Source organism: Xiphophorus maculatus, chromosome 11 (genome assembly GCF_002775205.1).
Source record: "Xiphophorus maculatus strain JP 163 A chromosome 11, X_maculatus-5.0-male, whole genome shotgun sequence".
NCBI lineage: Eukaryota > Metazoa > Chordata > Actinopteri > Cyprinodontiformes > Poeciliidae > Xiphophorus > Xiphophorus maculatus.
Genome location: NC_036453.1, coordinates 23,970,634 through 23,988,495, shown reverse-complemented (window position 1 = coordinate 23,988,495; position 17,862 = coordinate 23,970,634). Strand labels below are relative to the sequence as shown.

The following is a 17,862-nucleotide window of genomic DNA, read 5'->3' as shown; positions in this document are numbered from 1 at the left end:
GATTGTTTTCTGGTTTAAAAGCCGCAGACTGCGACTCCAAACAGGGTGGAAATATGCGGGTAGAATCCTCGCTTTCAGCTTTTCAGCTATCTGAAGACACAATTTATCACAATTTCATGGTCTTTAAGCAAAGAAACTAAATAAAAACCAGTCTTAGCACTGAATAAGTTTTCGGTAATTCACATATCTATAATAATTAAAGCCTTTGAGATTTCTTGTAGGCGTTTCTTCCACACACCCACATGCTGCAGCAGCTTGTCTGCTCCAGTCAGACTTAAAATTCTGGGGCATTGCAAAAATGCTTTCTTTATCTCAGAACATGAACACTTAAGAATATTCTAATGTTACCTGTAAAATATCTTAAAACGGCTTTTATGAGTTCATTATTCATCCTCTCTGTGTCCCTGGAGATGAAATTGTTGTACGTCCAAGCTCCCATAAGGATTACTATTTTTCAAAATGTATTTAAATGCAAACTGCTAAGAATCAAGAGAATGTTTAATTGCAAACTATGACGTAAAACATTCTTAGCAGCCATTCTTAGATTTGTACCCACTTTTGTCTGATTTTAATTTTGTTTCCGCAGTGGAAATGAACCTTTAAGAGGCTGAAAATATAAACCAAGCAAAGTTTTGACTTCCAGTGGAACAACAGCTGAAGCTATTTTAAGAAAACTGGGTTAAAAAAAGTTTAGTGTCAAGAAGTTTGGAGCTGTTAGAGGTACAGAATATCGACTCAGGTGGGCTGAATCCAAATACACACCACACTTTTCAGATTTCCTTGCGTTGATCCATCACATAACATGTAAAATGCTGTAATTTGTTTATTTAACACTGGTGTTTGCTTGTGTAGAGCTCTGACTGTATACAGATGTTAAGATGATTCACCGAGAAACCTCAGAGACCATCAGCAGACTCCAGGCTTTAATTGATCTCGGTTTTAACAAACAGCAGGTTCACCAGGTTGTTCGGCCTTCAGCTGCCTTACACTGCAAGCTAACCTCACAACACATGGAAGAATCTATTTCTATACCCACGAGTTTTGACCAATATCGCACTTAGTCATTGACTATTGCCTCAAGACTCAACGTTTTCTAAGGGTTTGCATTACATCCCGGGTTCCTTCAGGTCTGTCTAAGGTTTTTCCCTTAAGCAGGATTAAGATACAAATGTACAGAAAACACAGAGATTTCCATGCTAACCGTGGAAATGGACCTTACCAAGCTCCGCCCACAACCGACCTACGTGACCGCAAGTCTCACAAGCAAAGCCTCGCAGCGCGTTGTTTCTATGTAAACATGACTCGATTAGTGCATCATTTCTACCAGATTTTCACAATATATCAGCTACTAAATGGACAGAGGAACTAACAAGTTCATGTCATCATCTGGGAGGAGGTTACTGGTTTCTCAGTCACAAGCTGGTTGCAAACCTGAGGCCAGCAGGTGTCAGGCAGTTATGGTAGATCTGAAATTTGGTTTGATGACGTCAATATGAGAAGCTACAGACTGACAGGAGGAACCAAAGAGCTCTGTAAAGGTAAAGGCAAATCTTCTGAAGTTGGGCTATAATTAATTTAATTTCACATAATAATCGCGGTAGAAGCCATTTGTTTGTTAAAATTTTACGAAATATATTTGTTCCATTTGATGTTTGTTGCGAATGACGTAAACTCACAAACGATCGAGGTAATTAGTCCAACGTTTAGAAACTACAGCGGCTGTAATGCGCCACAGCAAAGGTAAACAAAGGTAAAACAACCCGAACAGGTGATCAACTCAAAACCACTCCTACCTTTTTACTCTCTCTCTCTCTCTTTGTAGTTTAAGCACACCTGTTGCCGTGGCAACCGCCTGCTCCCCGCAAGACGAGCAAAGATTAAGTTAAAAACATAACATTCAGTCCGTTACGATATCAAGTTTCCAGGCTTAATATTTATTTCTGGATTATTAATCAGCGCTTCCCTGAACACAGCGATGGTTGATTGACTAGCTGTACTTGGTGCTAACGTGGCTAACAGGAGTAACAGTTTAGTCCAAAGCCTTTTCTGCTAAAATAAAATCTTTAGTGTATGTCAGATACAGTACAGATTGCATATTGATCTGTTTAGCTAACGTAAGACTGTGTAGCAGACAGGCTTCAAGGTGTAGAGGTTGTATCAGTTCTGCCATTTTGCTGTATTTAGCTAACGGGAAGCTAAGTGTGTTTGTGAGACGGCCACGCACGTGACCACGTAGAATGGGCATCAGCCAATGAAAAGCGGCTCCTCTGGTAAGGTCCATATAATCACAGCAGACATTTTTAAACACAGCAGAAGACATGATTAAAATTGCATATTGTTTACTTTTGGGAGTGTGGGAAAAAGCTGAATATTTTCAAAAGGCACTTTTGAAGAGATCCACACCAATTATGTATGTTTCATAAACCATAACATCAGTATCACTGTTGGCACAGCTAATTTGATACCTTTGCCTTAATTTGCTGTAATAAACTTTATGTTCTCTAGTGTTAGAATAAAAGCATATGTGTGTAAAAGATAATATAACTCCCGTAGTGTGATGAAGAGATACACATTTATACACCAAAGAGCTTAGGCTAGAAGATATTTACATTTAATTTGAGCAATTATTAAAGCTGACTTTCTGGCCTCAACACATTTGAGCAAACCTTCACCGCTGGCACACTCTCTCATATTATCTTTGTAAATATGCAGAGCAGTTCGCCTGAGAAAAAAAAAAAAAAACGCACAAAAAACTGGTAACAGTCATCATTTTCGCAGCATACCCAAACAATTTAAATAATTCAGAAAAAGCAGAAGTAAATAGCAGAGCGCTCGGTGAAAATAGTGCCGGCCTAAGCTGACATCAATGAAATGGTTGAAATTATGGCAGAACAAAAGCAGAAAAGCAAAACATTTTTTTTTCTGATGGAAGCATCTTCCTGTGACTCATCCAGTGTTTTTACCCTTTTCACTTCATCAAAATGTGTTAAAAACTAGTTTTGAAATTCTACCTGACCTGCCTGCAAAACGTTAGCATGATGCGCTAATACTTTGCACAAAATAAAAAAAGATTTTCAGCTAGTCTGTTACAGTGTGGCGTGGCATATACCTGTGCTGGAGCTGATGGTTTCTTTGCCAATGACGTGACCCAGTAAGTCATACTGGTTGAGCCTTGAGCCGTCCTCTGCCACCGAGACAGATCTCTCGTCTCCCTGAGTCCACAGGTAGATCACCTCATTGTTGGTGTACGCATCTGAGTCGAAACGAAAGGATAAAAAAAAAACCCAGCAAAGACGAATTAGATGTCAAAATCTTATTGTAGCAATCTGCAGATTTACTACAGTTACTACATATTACCACATTGATGGCCATATGTGATAACATATTACCACACGTGTGATAATATGTGCAAACACATTACCACATGTTCCACCACATATTGCCTATGTGGTGAATATGTGGTAATATTTGTGTAAATAAGATTTCTACCTCTTTCATAAACAGTTATGATCATGTGTTTTCTTTAATTATGACTCAGAAATCCAGGATGATAGATATTTTTCTTTATTTGCTATCTAGCCAGCTTTAGTCATTTACTTTATTTTTTTAGTTTTTGCTAATTTCGAGAAATCTATCTCCCTTTTAGCCATGCTAGCACAGCTTTTTCACTCTATTGTGAAAGATTTTCTCAATGTTTCCAAAATGCAACGAAACTGCAATTAGATTTTTTTTCTTCCTTTGTTTTAATCAAAACTTTTAATTGACAGTCCAAAGTGCAAGAGAAACTCTTCACTTACAAGCTCCTCTGCTAGCGTAAGAAACAAATCGTTACATGAAAAAAGGCATAACGACCTTTTTTCTCTCTCGTCTAATTCTTCTCTCAGTGATGAGACACATTTTTAACTGGAGACATATCTGGATTGCAAAAAACTCGCTCAAGCACACACACACGCACACAAACATGATCATGTTCTATTTAAGTCATGCAGAGTTTCTCTGATAAAAGCCTGGATGGTCTTTCCTAACCATCATGAATTTTAACAAAAAGAAAGCAGAAATGTGAACCACAGGACGCGCGTTAGCCGTCTTTCTGTCCACCTCAGATAAACTCGGTCAGAGTGGGCTGGACTGAGCTTCGCTGCAGAGCTGCTGCACGGCATCCTTCCCCAGTAATACGGATTTATGGTAAATTTCCTGACTCAGGGGCAGACTGTGTTGAGTGACAATTGTTCTCTAAGGCACTGCTGAGCCCATGTGGCTATAATGATCACAGTGATTGTTTCTCACGCGGCGCAGCCTGAGGACTCAAAGGTCACGAGCGTCCAACGGCGGGTTTCATCTCAGCTGGGATGAGCTGAGGATGCACAGGCTTTCCTGCAGCCGATGTAGCGTTAGGCTTTCCAGAACTACAAGAACTTTATTAATATTATTATTATTATTATTATTTTTTTTACATTTTGTTACCTTACTAACGCAATCTTTACATATTAGCTGAATTTTATGTGATAATAGCAACAGTGAAGTGGAAGAAACAGCTTACATAATGTAGAATAGATGCATAGTTTTCTTAATTCAATTGAATGCCTTGATTTTCCCCACAATTACCAATGATTCTCACTAGAATTTAGGTGAGGACTTTGACTGGGCAGTTCTAAAATATGAATGTGCTTCAATGTAAACAGTTTCACGTCATATTTTGGAGGGTTTCTCTGCTGTAAGGTGTCACACCTTTTGACAGGTTATCTTCCACTGCCAAAGTATTCATAAGACCACGAAGATAAATCCACCCCACTGTAGTGATTCTCTTCTTCTGCTTCTAATCCTGCCAGCGGGCTAGACGTTGCAATAATAGAGAAAAAAAAAGACCTTAATTATGGCCGTGTAGACCTGCTGCTGTGAGTCCAGTCTTGATTTGCAGCGGCACATGTACATGTTTATGAATCCAACACGCTGCCAGACGGTGATCTGAACAGGTTTTCACCTGCAGACCAGTGCCCGGAGTGTGCGTTAACATTAATCTACCTCTTCTATTGCTGTGCTGAACTACAATAAAGCTTGACATCTGTTCTATGGTAAAGATATATCTGGAATAAGCTGCTTGCTGCTTGGCTAATGTTTGCCCAGGCACTTTAACTCTATTATGCATTAGAGTAATATTCCCTCTTTAATGGTGTTTAAATCTCGGTCCTTATGTAGTAAACCTTTGGCTCTGCAGCGGCTGGGTTAAATACATGGGTATTTTTCCAGCTCCTCACAGCATATCTTTCATTACAAACAATAGTGGCTCGAAGTAGTTTGTTATGCAAACTGTTCTGAAGAGCAAGAGGTAATCAATATCTCCTGAGGACAATAACTTTTGTCTGTTTGGTGTGATTTTTTTTCTCCACAGAGCTCTGGACTCGAACACGTGGGACTGACTTACAACTTCCAAACTTCAAAGGACAGGCGTGTGCATCCATCGGGAAGTCCTCCAGGTGCATGGGGCACTCTGCATGGATGGTCAACCTGAAAGAGCAGAGACACGTTATACACCTAACGGCAGGGTGGATGCGGCAAACCCTGCAAAAAGAGTGGAAGCCCACGGCTGCAAATGCAGTGGGGAAAGTAAGTGTTTGATACAATGCCGATATTGCAATTTCTCTACTTGCAAAGAGTGGAGAGATCTGGAATTTGCATTGAGACGCAGTATCTAGACATACAAATAATAATAAACAGGGTTTGATTGTCTTTTAATAATTAGTTCACAATTTGTTGTTTCCTGTAATTCTTGACCAGGTTTTCACTCACTGGGGTTTCAGCCCTCTCTTCCACGACATATTAAATGAACATAATCAAATACTTCTTTTCCCCACTGTGCGTCACGAGAGGTTTCACTTTTCGGATAGACAGATATTGTGGCATTAAGTCCCTCAGCCGAAAGAGGAGCGTTTTGAATGTCCGAGCTACAAAAATGCCCCCTAAGCAAACAGAGAAACAGCTCATATTGTCTTATTCATGAATGTTTAATCACAAATCAAATCCAAGTGATTCAGAGACTCATAAAACCATTCCTCAGCTGACTGAGTTGCCCATAAATGGACCCAGAATTAGGTTATTCTAACTGAGTTACAGCATTTGCAGTCCATACATCAACTCAGGATTGGGTTACTTGAGAAAAAAAGGAAAAGGACTGTAAAAAATTACAGTGTGAGTAAATGCTGCGTTTAAGCACATTTCTTATTCCTTAACCATGCTGGTACTGTTGCAGAGGAAACGTTTTGCACTGTAAGGATTCAGTGCGAATTGTTTTGCTTGTTTAATTTTTATACGTGAACAGATGAATTGTTAATTTCTTTGTGGAACTTAATAAAACAAGTCAGGCAATGAGAAGGTTAGAGTAATTTGGTGGGTTTACTGCGGCACATCGTTCCACACGTGAAGTTCATTGTGGCCTGAGATAAAGAACTTCCACCTTTACTGCAAACTTTATGTTTCTCATTAGATCCCCATGTTGTCTTAACAACAACCCTGTGGCCTCAATTTTCCTCTCACCCCGCTGGTTGCTATCTGGCACTACCTCGCTCACTGATAAGCGTCTCAATAACTACCCTCAAATTAACTCGACAGAGCACAAATCAAAAGAAAGAATCGCACCATTGCATATCGCCCAGCTCTTACATCAGCGTCTAATTGATGTCATTCATCCTGCGCCTGATCACAACTCAAATTCTCCCAGAAACAAAGGTGGTGGCAACGCCAGAGTTACTTTGATCGCAAACAAAGAAGCGAGATCTCTGTGAAACATAACTTCACGCAAAGGTACTAAAAGGAACAGCCCCAGCGCGCTCAGAGAGACTCATTGAGATCACAGCTGCTCCTCAAGCAAAACGTAACAGTGTACAGCTACTGCTAATGTCTGGTTTTAACTTTTTTCAAGGTTTCAAGTACAGCACATCTAATGAACGTCTGGGTGTGCTTGTCTCAAACCTTAAAATTAAATTCAGAGAACACAAACATGCACAACACAATGCCCTTCAGTGCATAAATCCTCTGTAATTAATCATGACAGTCAAGGCGGATTGACTCTTTTAACAGTGTAGGAATATTCTTCTGTACAATTTGTTGGATAAATCAGACAGACCACTCACTTGCATTTTCCACATTTTACATTTTTGTTTTAGTAATCTTGCTTGTGCAGCTATGCAGCAGTGAGTTTACGGCTGGGACTCTTTGGGTCATTGGTGTACTGAAATTCAACAAAGTACCTCTCGGACGTCTAATTCGGTGCCTTGCGGAGGTATTCGTCACCCTTGAATATTTTCACATTTACCTCATCAGACAAGAGCAATCCCTCCATGTGAGGTCGCCCCTGGAAGGGGCAGGGATGCCCAACAGAGCTCAGTCCGGTCTCTGTGACCCACTGTTAGCCTGACAAAGCCCAGAGAACCGTAGGTGGCCAGCCAAGAACCCATCATGCTGAAATGTGGCCCAAGCCCCTCCACTGGGGAAACTGCCACAGTTCCCAGGATAATCCCAGCACCACCAGTTCCAGCTGAACAGACAGGGACACAGAGGCAGGGGCAATAGTGGAACATTGCTCTGCCACCTCCGCCCAGGCCTTCCCTTTGGTGCGTCTGTCCATGACTATAATAATGCAGCATGGTGCAACGGTCTAATGCACCATACAGGTACAGTAAATCCTTAGACAAAACTGTTTAACCCTTCCAGACCAAATGGATCGCTGGTGATCCAGCCAAATTTGTTGTACCGTAATAATTCCGCCACACTTTGCGCTATCTGAAAAATTTCAATGGTTTCTGAAAAGGGGAGACGTTGCGCTTTCCAGCCAATATTGGGTTATTATGGTAATTTCACTCCCGCCGTAGCAGGGAGTGAAATTAATCTGAGGGGCGCTCTTTTAATAGACGGTAAATTGTGAAAATAACTTGCTAGATATTGAAAGTTCCAGTTGCTATGGAAAAATGGGCAAATATATATGTACTCACAGGACATTTAAAGAACTGCGTACAATTAAAATAAGCAAGAATATCCAGGCGGAGATTTGAAATTTAGGACATAAAGAGTTGAGACTGCAAAAGACTTGAGATTGCAGAAGAGCTTCAATATCCCCGCACATGCAAGCAGAGCTGCAACAAGATGGTTTAGATCAAAGGGGAGTGGCTCAGTCAAAGTTCAGACCTAACTCCAACTGAGAATGCATGGAAAGACCAGAGAAAGGCGGCTGTGCAGACACCCTCTCTTCAATCCGACAGAACCTGCTATTTTACTGACATGTGAAGGCAAACCCTTATGCACTTGCTGCTACAATTGGAAAGAAAGAGGGTGGCTTTAAAAATTGATTAATGGGGTTTGAATGCAACTCAAAATTTCCACATGGGAAGAAACTTGTGTTGGTCTATTACAAAAAATCAGAATAAAATACACTGGAGTGTGCGTAACATGACAAAATGTTAAAAAGCTGCATGATCGCATTTGCAACACAGTGTTCCTATGTAAGTCATGTTGGTATTCATAAGATGCCGAATTTAGTTCATTGCCACTCATTTACATCTCATTTATTAATTTATTTTAACCGCAATCGCGCGCGTTTGTGTTAATGAAGACGATTTAATTTATTCATAAATTCACATTCACTCTCAGGGACAAAGTTGTTGTAGAAAAACCACAGCTGGAGTTGTACTGTTGCGAGCTGACAGTGAGTGATAAATGCTCTCCGAAAAATAAGACCGCAGCAGCAGCTCTGGCAGACAATAGCAGCTCCCCTCCATTCAAAATAACGACGCAAGCCAGCAAAGCCGAGGCCTTCTGAGCCGCTGCAGACGTGCTGATTAACTGGATTTAAGCGGTTGTCTAGTGAGAAGTGCCAATCAACACCGAGTGCCAAGTCAAAGCACTCCACATTTCATATAAGATGGATTTGCATTCTAAAGCCTAATACTGTACCTGCGCTGTGAGCAAAAAGTGATACGAGTCTCTACTGTGGTGTGTTACACACTGGGGTTAAACGGGGATTTGCGATGCGTATGGGCTCTGTTGGGTTTGGGTTGCAGCAGGTAAATCCTCTCTGAGTGTATAAACAACAAAATCCAAGTGTCATTATCTGACAAACCGATCTGCACCAACAAAATCCAGTGATGAGCAATATGAGGAGCCCCGGTGGAAATTGTGTGATTTAGCAGTAGTTTAGCACAGATAGGTTACCATCACTCAGCAGGGAAATGCAAACCAAATCCGCTGTTTTTTTGTGCATTTTTGCACAAATGCGACCAATATCAATCTATCCAAAAAAAATCCAGTATGTGCCACTTCCATAATGTGATATTAAATCTGACATGTATTCGACCTTTACAGTTTCATTCCATTCTGAGAAAAAAAAAATCAACTTTTCTCATTGTTATGTCATTTTATTTCCTTTCAGTACACTCGAGGACAACTTAGATACTAAAGACAATAAGAACAATGTTATACAGTACCTAAGTGTGTGCAAACTCATGCAGCCACACCACTGCCGATTTTATATTTGTTTACTTTTTATATCAACCCAGAAAGTTTTTTTTTTTGTTTGTTTTGTTTTTTTAATCAAAACACATTAGACACATTTCAATTTCCCGTTGGAGAAAGTTTGGAAATGTTATGTAACTCTAAGTTTCTCCAGGGGTGTGTAGATTTTTTAGACTTTATTTGGGAAATGATTTGTATCCTACTCTACTATAAAACATGTTTTGTTTTCTTTTTTTGAACAACAACAACAAAAAATACTTTACAAAGCTAAGTGTGTGAAAAAACTACAATATGATTAAAAAGTATCAGAGCGTTTTTCACTTATTTGCATAAACACAGATTGCATGCTAATCTATTTATATTAATGTTATTGTTAAAAGCTGGCCATAGTAGAATATATAATGCTTAGGAATTTTTGAAGTTAATTTAATTTATACTTTACTGTGAACCTGAATGCAGCACAAGGCTTTAAATGGTTAATAGAGAAAAGTAGAAAAAGTCTAAAGATTTTTTTTTAAATGGATACCAGTAATGTTCCAGGCCATTGAGTTTCCAGTTCTCTATTCATCCATTGCATGTCTGCCTCTCATGTTCGGTGTTATCTGTCAGTGTGCCAAGTAACAGAGGAAATGGATGGAGCGGAGATGTGAGTGTGTTCTTCAAGCCTTCAGTTGTTGGTGCTGATTGTTAGCATGGAAGCAAGTTTTTATTTTCTGCTAGTCTCTTTCTGTTTCATTGTTCAGTAGTGGAGATGGAGAAAAAGGGCAAAAAATATAAGTAGTCCAAAACTTTGGCTTGTTCACTTGTTCTGACAGAAGCTGATAGCAGACGTTTTCTGAGAAGTTATTGTTGCTTTTCTGAACTTGATGAACTGCTGTGTCCAAGGACACAGGTGCAGTCGGAGTTGTGAGAAAACTGTGTCTTCTTTGTTATGAGCTGATGGGAAGTCCCATGCTCACTGGTGAATGTTAAAGAGTGATGCATCTCTTCTTTCTTTACTCTTGGATTTGCAGACAGTCTCAACAGTGATATTGTTTTCTTTGACTCTTGATTAAAATAATGACAGAATGCATTCTGGGTGTTAGTCTTGATTCATTCTTATTAATTGAACTAGTGTCTCACATCAAAATAAGATTAATTAATTTATCTTCTTTAACATATTATCAAACTTTGCTTCATCACTTGATTATGAAACCATATGGATTCTTGTTTTTTTTTCACAATTAAATCACACATTTCTTTGCTGGTGTTGACAGAACAGCCACCACATGTGAGATCACAGAACTAAACTCCACTTCATCTAGACTGAAACCTAATAGAGAACAAAGGGATAATAGTGAGCACTATAAGAACCATTTCTTCTAGATGGTCTCATGGAAAGTTTACTCAAAGATTGAACGCTAGGATTAGATGATATCAATTAATTCTTTCTGGTACGGTGCGGTTCTACTCAGTACGGGTGTTCCCTGCTTCATTTTCCACTGCAAACAACACCCGCTCAATACTGGCGGCGTCAGATGTTTATCGTTGCCATGTGTGTGAGGCTTCTGAGAAACACACACACACACACACACAACATCCTTCTACGTGTGCTTGAATTAGGCTGCACTACACTGAGTTTACAAATACTTTTAACCGAAATGGCTAAAAATAAAACCATGATACTCTGCGCCAATGTTCCCTCTAATTTTTTCATGTGTCTGATCATACGCACAAGCTTCCTGAGTACACTGAGGACCACTGTGGGCTTCATCGGATGTGCACACCGTGGCCACGCACCAGTATTACATCTGTCGTAAATCTGGGATCGTAGCAAGTTGCATGGCTTATTAAAAGAATCAGATTGCATCAGCAATTTTCATTTGTTTGCTTTTAATATAAGTGATTTGGCCCACTTAAAATGAAAAAACAAAAACATTGCTGTTCATGAGATGCGTAGTATGTTATAAGTAAGAGACGTGCTTTAGCCAGACTGAAAAATGACACATTACACCTTTCAGACATAACTTTTTGTTCACATTAAAACATTGACATTTTGCACAATGAAATGTGTTCTGTAGCTTGTGATACAGTATAAATTATTGTAAAATATTTAATTACACAGTTTTTTCACGTCTGCCCTTCTCACTTCTCCAGTGGTTGTACACTTTGCCCAGGTTGATGGCTCCATCTGCTTCTAGCTTTGACTTTATGCGCATCAGCTGGTCCAAATGTGCCACTTTTGATGATTTCCATGATTTCTGGATGCTGTTTTGATATGATTCATTAAGCTAAATCCCCTTTCATATTCAGTACTGGATGTTTGAAATGTAGAACAAATATCCACAAGCTGTGAGATCTCCTTTAACTCCTCACATCTAAGTGCTGCATCACCATATCTGAGAATGTCCTGACTGACCCCTGCTTAGGTTTTTGCTTCATTATGTACTTGAATTCAGCATACTGACTGCTAATGGCCTCCATAGTCTGGATGGGTGGGGGAGAATGGCCTCATACTTCTTTGCCAGTGTACAAATGTCTGCTGGTCCATAGTCAACATGTCTGAGCTCAATGCTTCAATGTCAAATGCAGACGATTCCTTTAATTCATCCTCTGAAAACAAGCATCAATGTGATCACAGAGCTCACTAATAAAAAGAGTAATCTCACCAGTATTTCTGCCATCACCTGATGAGGTTTCCACTGTACACTGTACTGTTCTTCTATTTGCACAAACTCCGACAGCCATTTAATCTCAAAAGTAGAGCATTTCTTTTTTACTTTGGCTTGGTGAGTGGATGTCCCACTGCCCGTTCACTTAGACATGATAAGGTGTTAGCTTTCTCTTAACTCTGCCGCACTATTCTTACCTAGCTAATCTGCATGGTGCCACAGCGCATATGACCAAGGCACACACACAATAGCATGCGATGATTGGCTGCATAGTGAAAGCGAACCGTATCGTATCATTGGCTGGACACCTGTCACTCACTGAGTTAGATCGCAAAGTAGTACAGAAAAATATTGTATTGGTCCATAGTCAAAACTGATGTCTGGACTTTATTTTATGACTTACACACATTTTCTCTGAGAATATGCGAGAAGATTGCGCAGGCGTGCAGCTTACAGGGAACATTGCTCTGCGCTAATACCCCTGGAGAAGTCTGACTAGTGAGTGTTTTTTCTCTCCTTTTGTTGATTTTTTAAAATATATTGTAGTGTTTTGTTCAAAATTTATGTTAATGCCATGACATCAGGGTTGCACAAACAGAGAAACAATATGGCGACATGATTCCTTCATTTTGAAAATATGCAATTCATTTATTTGTGAGCTTTACTGTCGTAGCTACATAAAAATATACATCAAGTTGTCAGAACCTGAGTTGTTTTGGAGTTTGATTTTGTTATTATTCTGTGTTCTTTAGTGTCTTTTTTGATTAGATCAGCTTTGTTTTTGCTTTGTCTTAGTTTAGTCCTTTAGTTACTTTAGTTTTATTAATCCTAGTCACCCAGTTTGTATTTTTTCTCTTTCTCTCCCCTCACATCTGCAGCTCGTTTCTAATCAGCCATCTGTTCCTTGCTCAGTAACCAACCTCCCCAGTATATATGCAACTCCTCAGTCACTCCTTGCTGGTTCCTCCTGTTATCTCCCTCCTACTTCCATGTTAATGCCCTGCTGTGCTTTTCTGTTTTGGCTCTGTTTTGGCTCACTGTGATGTTTGTAAGTTTTGTTCTTCGTTTTTCATTAAAATATTCATCATCTACTCAACGCTGCTCTGCTTTCGGGTGCACCATCGTCACCACAAATCGTCACAACTGTGGCCAACAGGGACAGTGAAAGTTTATCCAACAAGTCAAATTCAACATTGGCCACAATATTTGCATGTATGGCCCTTGAAATAAAGCATCCTGCCAAATATTCATTCCAAGATGTCCTTGATTGCAGTATTACACATGCTGATACTGCTGTGATGGTCATAATTAATAAATTGTGCAGCTCAGAGGGATAATGAGGACATTTATTCAAGGTCTTTATAAATAGAGATATTGCAAGGAATCAGATGTTGTTTACGTTTTTAAATTGTAGTAAGTGATTTTATGGTTTACAGTTCAGTTTTCAAATAGACTTATGACAACAAATTATTTTTAGAGATTATTTGCTCTTATGTGGCTCTGACTGTATGCAGTTATAGATTTTTAAACAAAAAAACAGATTTTTTTTTTATCTTCATTGCAACAAATACCAGAAAATATTGAGAGAATTGTAAGTTCATATTCTCCATCCCTAATCAACATTCTCAAAAATAAACACACAGACTAGATGTGCTTATAAACACAGGCGGTGCGATTCCATCCATCTATCAAACTTCACACACACACCGATGTTTAAACACACAGTCTCACCTCATTGTATAGAGAAGCGTGCCGTTGTCAACTAGTCGTAGTAGTTTGTTTGGAGTTGTCATGTTGTGGGCCACAGATTTCTTCCCGTTGTGAAAGAAGGTATCGGGCGTCCAGATCTTACTGGCCAGTAGGTTGTTAAGCGGCAAAACTTGCATTGGACCGTCGAACTTAAGCCTCTCGTCCCTCCAGCTTTGACGGAAGAAGACATCAATGGTATACTCCTACAGGGAGGACATTGGAAACAAAATAGTTAAGAGAAATGTCTACAGAACTGGAGTATAAAACCGATTACCGCAATTACATGGACCAGTTAAACCACAGTGCAATTAAGGCTAAATTACACTTTGACTAGAATGGACTGGGCCTACGGCATCGTGAGTTCAGTGGAATATAGTTCTTTCAGCTGGTTATTATGCATATATAGGGATAGCAATCTGTTTTTCTTTTAACAAGAAAGGCACATCTTATCTGTAAAAACATCTGCCTCTAATCCAACAGAATACGCTAGAAACTAGATGTGTAGTGATGGACTCTCTGAACCTTCAGAGACACATAAAGACATTTACACAGTCAGTCTTCCTTCAAGAGCATTTCTGAAATTAAGAACAGTCAATTGGACAGCTGCTAGCATTTTTACTAAAACTAGTATATCACCTGAATGAAAACAGCAAAACTGCTGAAACGCTGAGTTTGTTTAAATCATCCCCCTTCGTTCAGGGTTTGCCTTTGATTAATAACAACTGGAACGTTGATTATTTCTAGTCTGAATGGTAACTTTTTTACTTCTCTGTATGTCCCCACTGTGATGTAATGTTTTGCACTTTGAACTGCCTTGTTGCTGAGATGTGCCGTACATGTAAACTGAGTTTATTGTATAGACGTAGACATAAATAAATAGCCTTTTTAGTGCTCACTTTGCATAAAATGACCATATCATAAGGACTGTAATATTAGACACTGATTAAGTTCTCTAAAACACGGTTTTGGATTTGCAAAAACTAAATTGCTTCATCAACTTTACTTTCATAACGACATATTGCAGAAAAATATATTACAAAGAGAAACAACTGATTGATTATTTGAAGGCTTGTGCAACAAAATATCTCTACTGCTGCTTCTATGGAAAACAAGATTATGAGGAGAAACTGCAAGAATTCAGTAGTCGTAAATTTATTTCATAATAATTACAAAGGCTTGGTGTCCTAATAAAAAGCTGTGCAGCTTGGACCGATTGTTGAAACAATCGGTCCAATGTTCTCTGTCCCATGCAACAGGATGCATTATTAACAATCAAGGACATTTTTTATTTTTATTTTACTCACAACAGAAGCAAACTTCACACCGCACAGAATGTAATCGTCTGCCCCCTTGGTGAAAAATCTAATAAATTAATTTCTCAATGGCTTTAACGACAGGAAGTAATCATGCACAGCAGGAGGGCCGTACCACTTCCACTCAACACATCAACAGGGGCTCCTCTAAACAATGCTAATTGATTTGAATGACCTCCTGACGGCATGGCAACCTAGAGTGCAACCAGACAGACTGCATCAGAAGCCTTTTTATAATAGGGCTACAGAGAGCGCCACTGAAACAAAAGAGGAAGAAAATGACAAACATTCCCCCCCCCACTACTTCCATCTGTTTGTGTTGGATTTTTTGGCTTAATTCTGTTCTAAACACACAAATCTCTAAGATACTCAAACAAATCCAGAAATGAAACGAAGCTATGCTCTTTATTGTTTGTTTAGTCATGTTCCACGTAGAAAATAAAGAATTAACACAGGCTGAGATAACAATAAAATAATACAAATTATAAAAAATCCCAACCCCTGATTGTTTTCTGATCTGCACAGAACAATTTGACCAAAACTTTCCAGCAGTACCAGGTAATTTCCTGTAACCACGGGCATCCTCATGTTGTTCATTTTTCATGAAATGGCTGCTGGTGAATAAACATAAAATAAATGTATCTGACGAGGATGAGGCCATTATTTGCTTTGTCCCCTGTGGCAAAAAAAATCTCCTGTAAGCACTGAGAAATAATTTAAAGATTGAAAGGCAGGAATGAGGAAAAATGTAGCCAATCTCCACAGGGCCAAATGGCACAGCCGGTTCAGATGCCAGCTGGTGTTCTGCAGGGACTGAGTGATTGATTTCCCCTTGACGGAGGAGACAGCAGGAGCCTTCTATCCCACCATAATTTTTAAATTTCTCTTCCTTTACAGGAAAGAAAATCGGGAATGGATTCGCCCCCATAAACATCGGTGTTCTAGGCTGCATTTAAGAAAATAAAAATCTTCCTTTTTTTATCGGCTCAATATGTTTACAGTTTTACAGAACCCATTTAACTCTTCACAGATGTCTTTGTTTTTTTTTATATCAGACATAGATACCACAAATAATAATTTCATGCATTAAAGAAAAAAAAAAAGGTGAAATTTCATAAATGCTTGTACCGCCTTTGGCACTAACAATTGACATCAAGCATTTGCAGCAACTGGCAATACTTGTTTTTCATCTCTGTTGAGGAATGTTGACACCAGTTTTTTTTTTTCCACTATTGGTTTTTCTGCAGCCACATCATCGTCAAGATGTGTCCTCTTTGCTCAGCAGAGTACTTTACCTTAAAACTATCCTTTTGATGCAATTTGCATCCAGTCTGTTTCTTATTGGTGAAATCTGAACACTGACTTTAACTGAGGTAGATGAGAGCTTTAGAAGTTGTTCTGGGTGAGTAATTTTTGCACTCTTGGTCACTCCTGGGAAGGCTCCCCACTGCTCCACGCTTCTCCTTTTGAGGATAAGGATTCATTATGGTTTACTGCCATCTTAAAAGCCCAAAGCTTTTGTAACCTTTTCCACACTAAGAGATGTTTTTGCTCGGTTTTCTCATTTGTTCTCGATTTTTGTTTTGGAAATTGTTTAGCCTACTTCAAGCTGTCAGACAGGTTGTGTTTAGGTGATTTTGTGATTACACAGATCTGAGAGAGATTTGTTAATTGTACTACCATATAGAGCCAGTTTGGTTTGGCTATCTTTTGTTCCTAAATTTAACTACATATCTATGCTAACTGTAATAATAAAACTACTTACATGATTATGACAGTTTATTATGAAGGGGATTTGAAGGGGATTTTACATTTAGAAACCAGCAAAGTAAAAAATAAAGAAGATAAATAATATACACTTTATGTTTACATACATCCATAGGCTGCCGAGTCAGCCAGGTTTCATCTGACAGAATATGATTTATACCCTCAGATGCCCTGAATGCAATAACAACACGTTTGTTTTTAATCATTTTTATGATGCGTAGCTTGGAAGTAACATCTGTTTGTTCACAACTTCAACCCTAATTTCATTTAGTATGATAATGACTCCCAGATATGTTCCCTTTATATGCAGTATCATGATCCCACCTTCTTAGTCACTGCATAAAAACATAACACTTCAAATGATTCTCATTTAATTAGAATACAACGCTTACATTTACAGTGGGCAGCCTAATGAGCTGAAATGAATAATAATAAAACATACAGTGGAACAATATTGCTTTTCTCTTGACTGGAGGATGTTTTAGGTGTCAGACATCAAGCAGCACTCGGTAAATGTGACATCCACAAAGGACTGGGCTGTCTAAAGAAAAAAACAATATCAGTGAAGAAGCTTGTATTCAGGCAGGACAACTTGTACAGTGACATTGGGTTTTAAATTGAACATGTACCACAGAATCATCAGAATAGCTCACATTATATTTACTGCTTTGTCATCTGGACAAAAGGATGTTAGCTGGAGCTTACTTGTTGGAATAAGAAACATGGCTGTCGAGTCGGTCAAAAACAAAAACACAACCATCTTTAACTTGTGGTTGTAGGCACTGCGTGTGGACTGGCTGTAAATGATCCATTCCACGATTTTCATGATAAACATTAGCAAGTCAACAGAGAGGTGCAGCTCTAACCCTTAGTCTGACGTC

At 39.0% G+C, this 17,862-nt stretch overlaps 1 protein-coding gene across 3 annotated transcripts in view; it reads right to left on the bottom strand.

Moving 5' to 3' along the window:
• Positions 1–17,862, bottom strand: part of LOC102225530 (gamma-aminobutyric acid receptor subunit alpha-3-like) — a 119,988-nt gene that overhangs the window by 18,304 nt on the left and 83,822 nt on the right. For all 3 annotated transcript variants that reach the window (XM_023342212.1, XM_023342214.1, XM_023342213.1), the window contains exons 5-7: positions 13,884–14,104; positions 5,423–5,505; positions 3,110–3,253 (exon numbers count right to left, since the gene is read on the bottom strand). In XM_023342212.1, the coding sequence (XP_023197980.1) occupies positions 3,110–3,253; positions 5,423–5,505; positions 13,884–14,104 (448 nt within the window). The remainder of the gene's footprint in view (positions 1–3,109; positions 3,254–5,422; positions 5,506–13,883; positions 14,105–17,862) is intronic.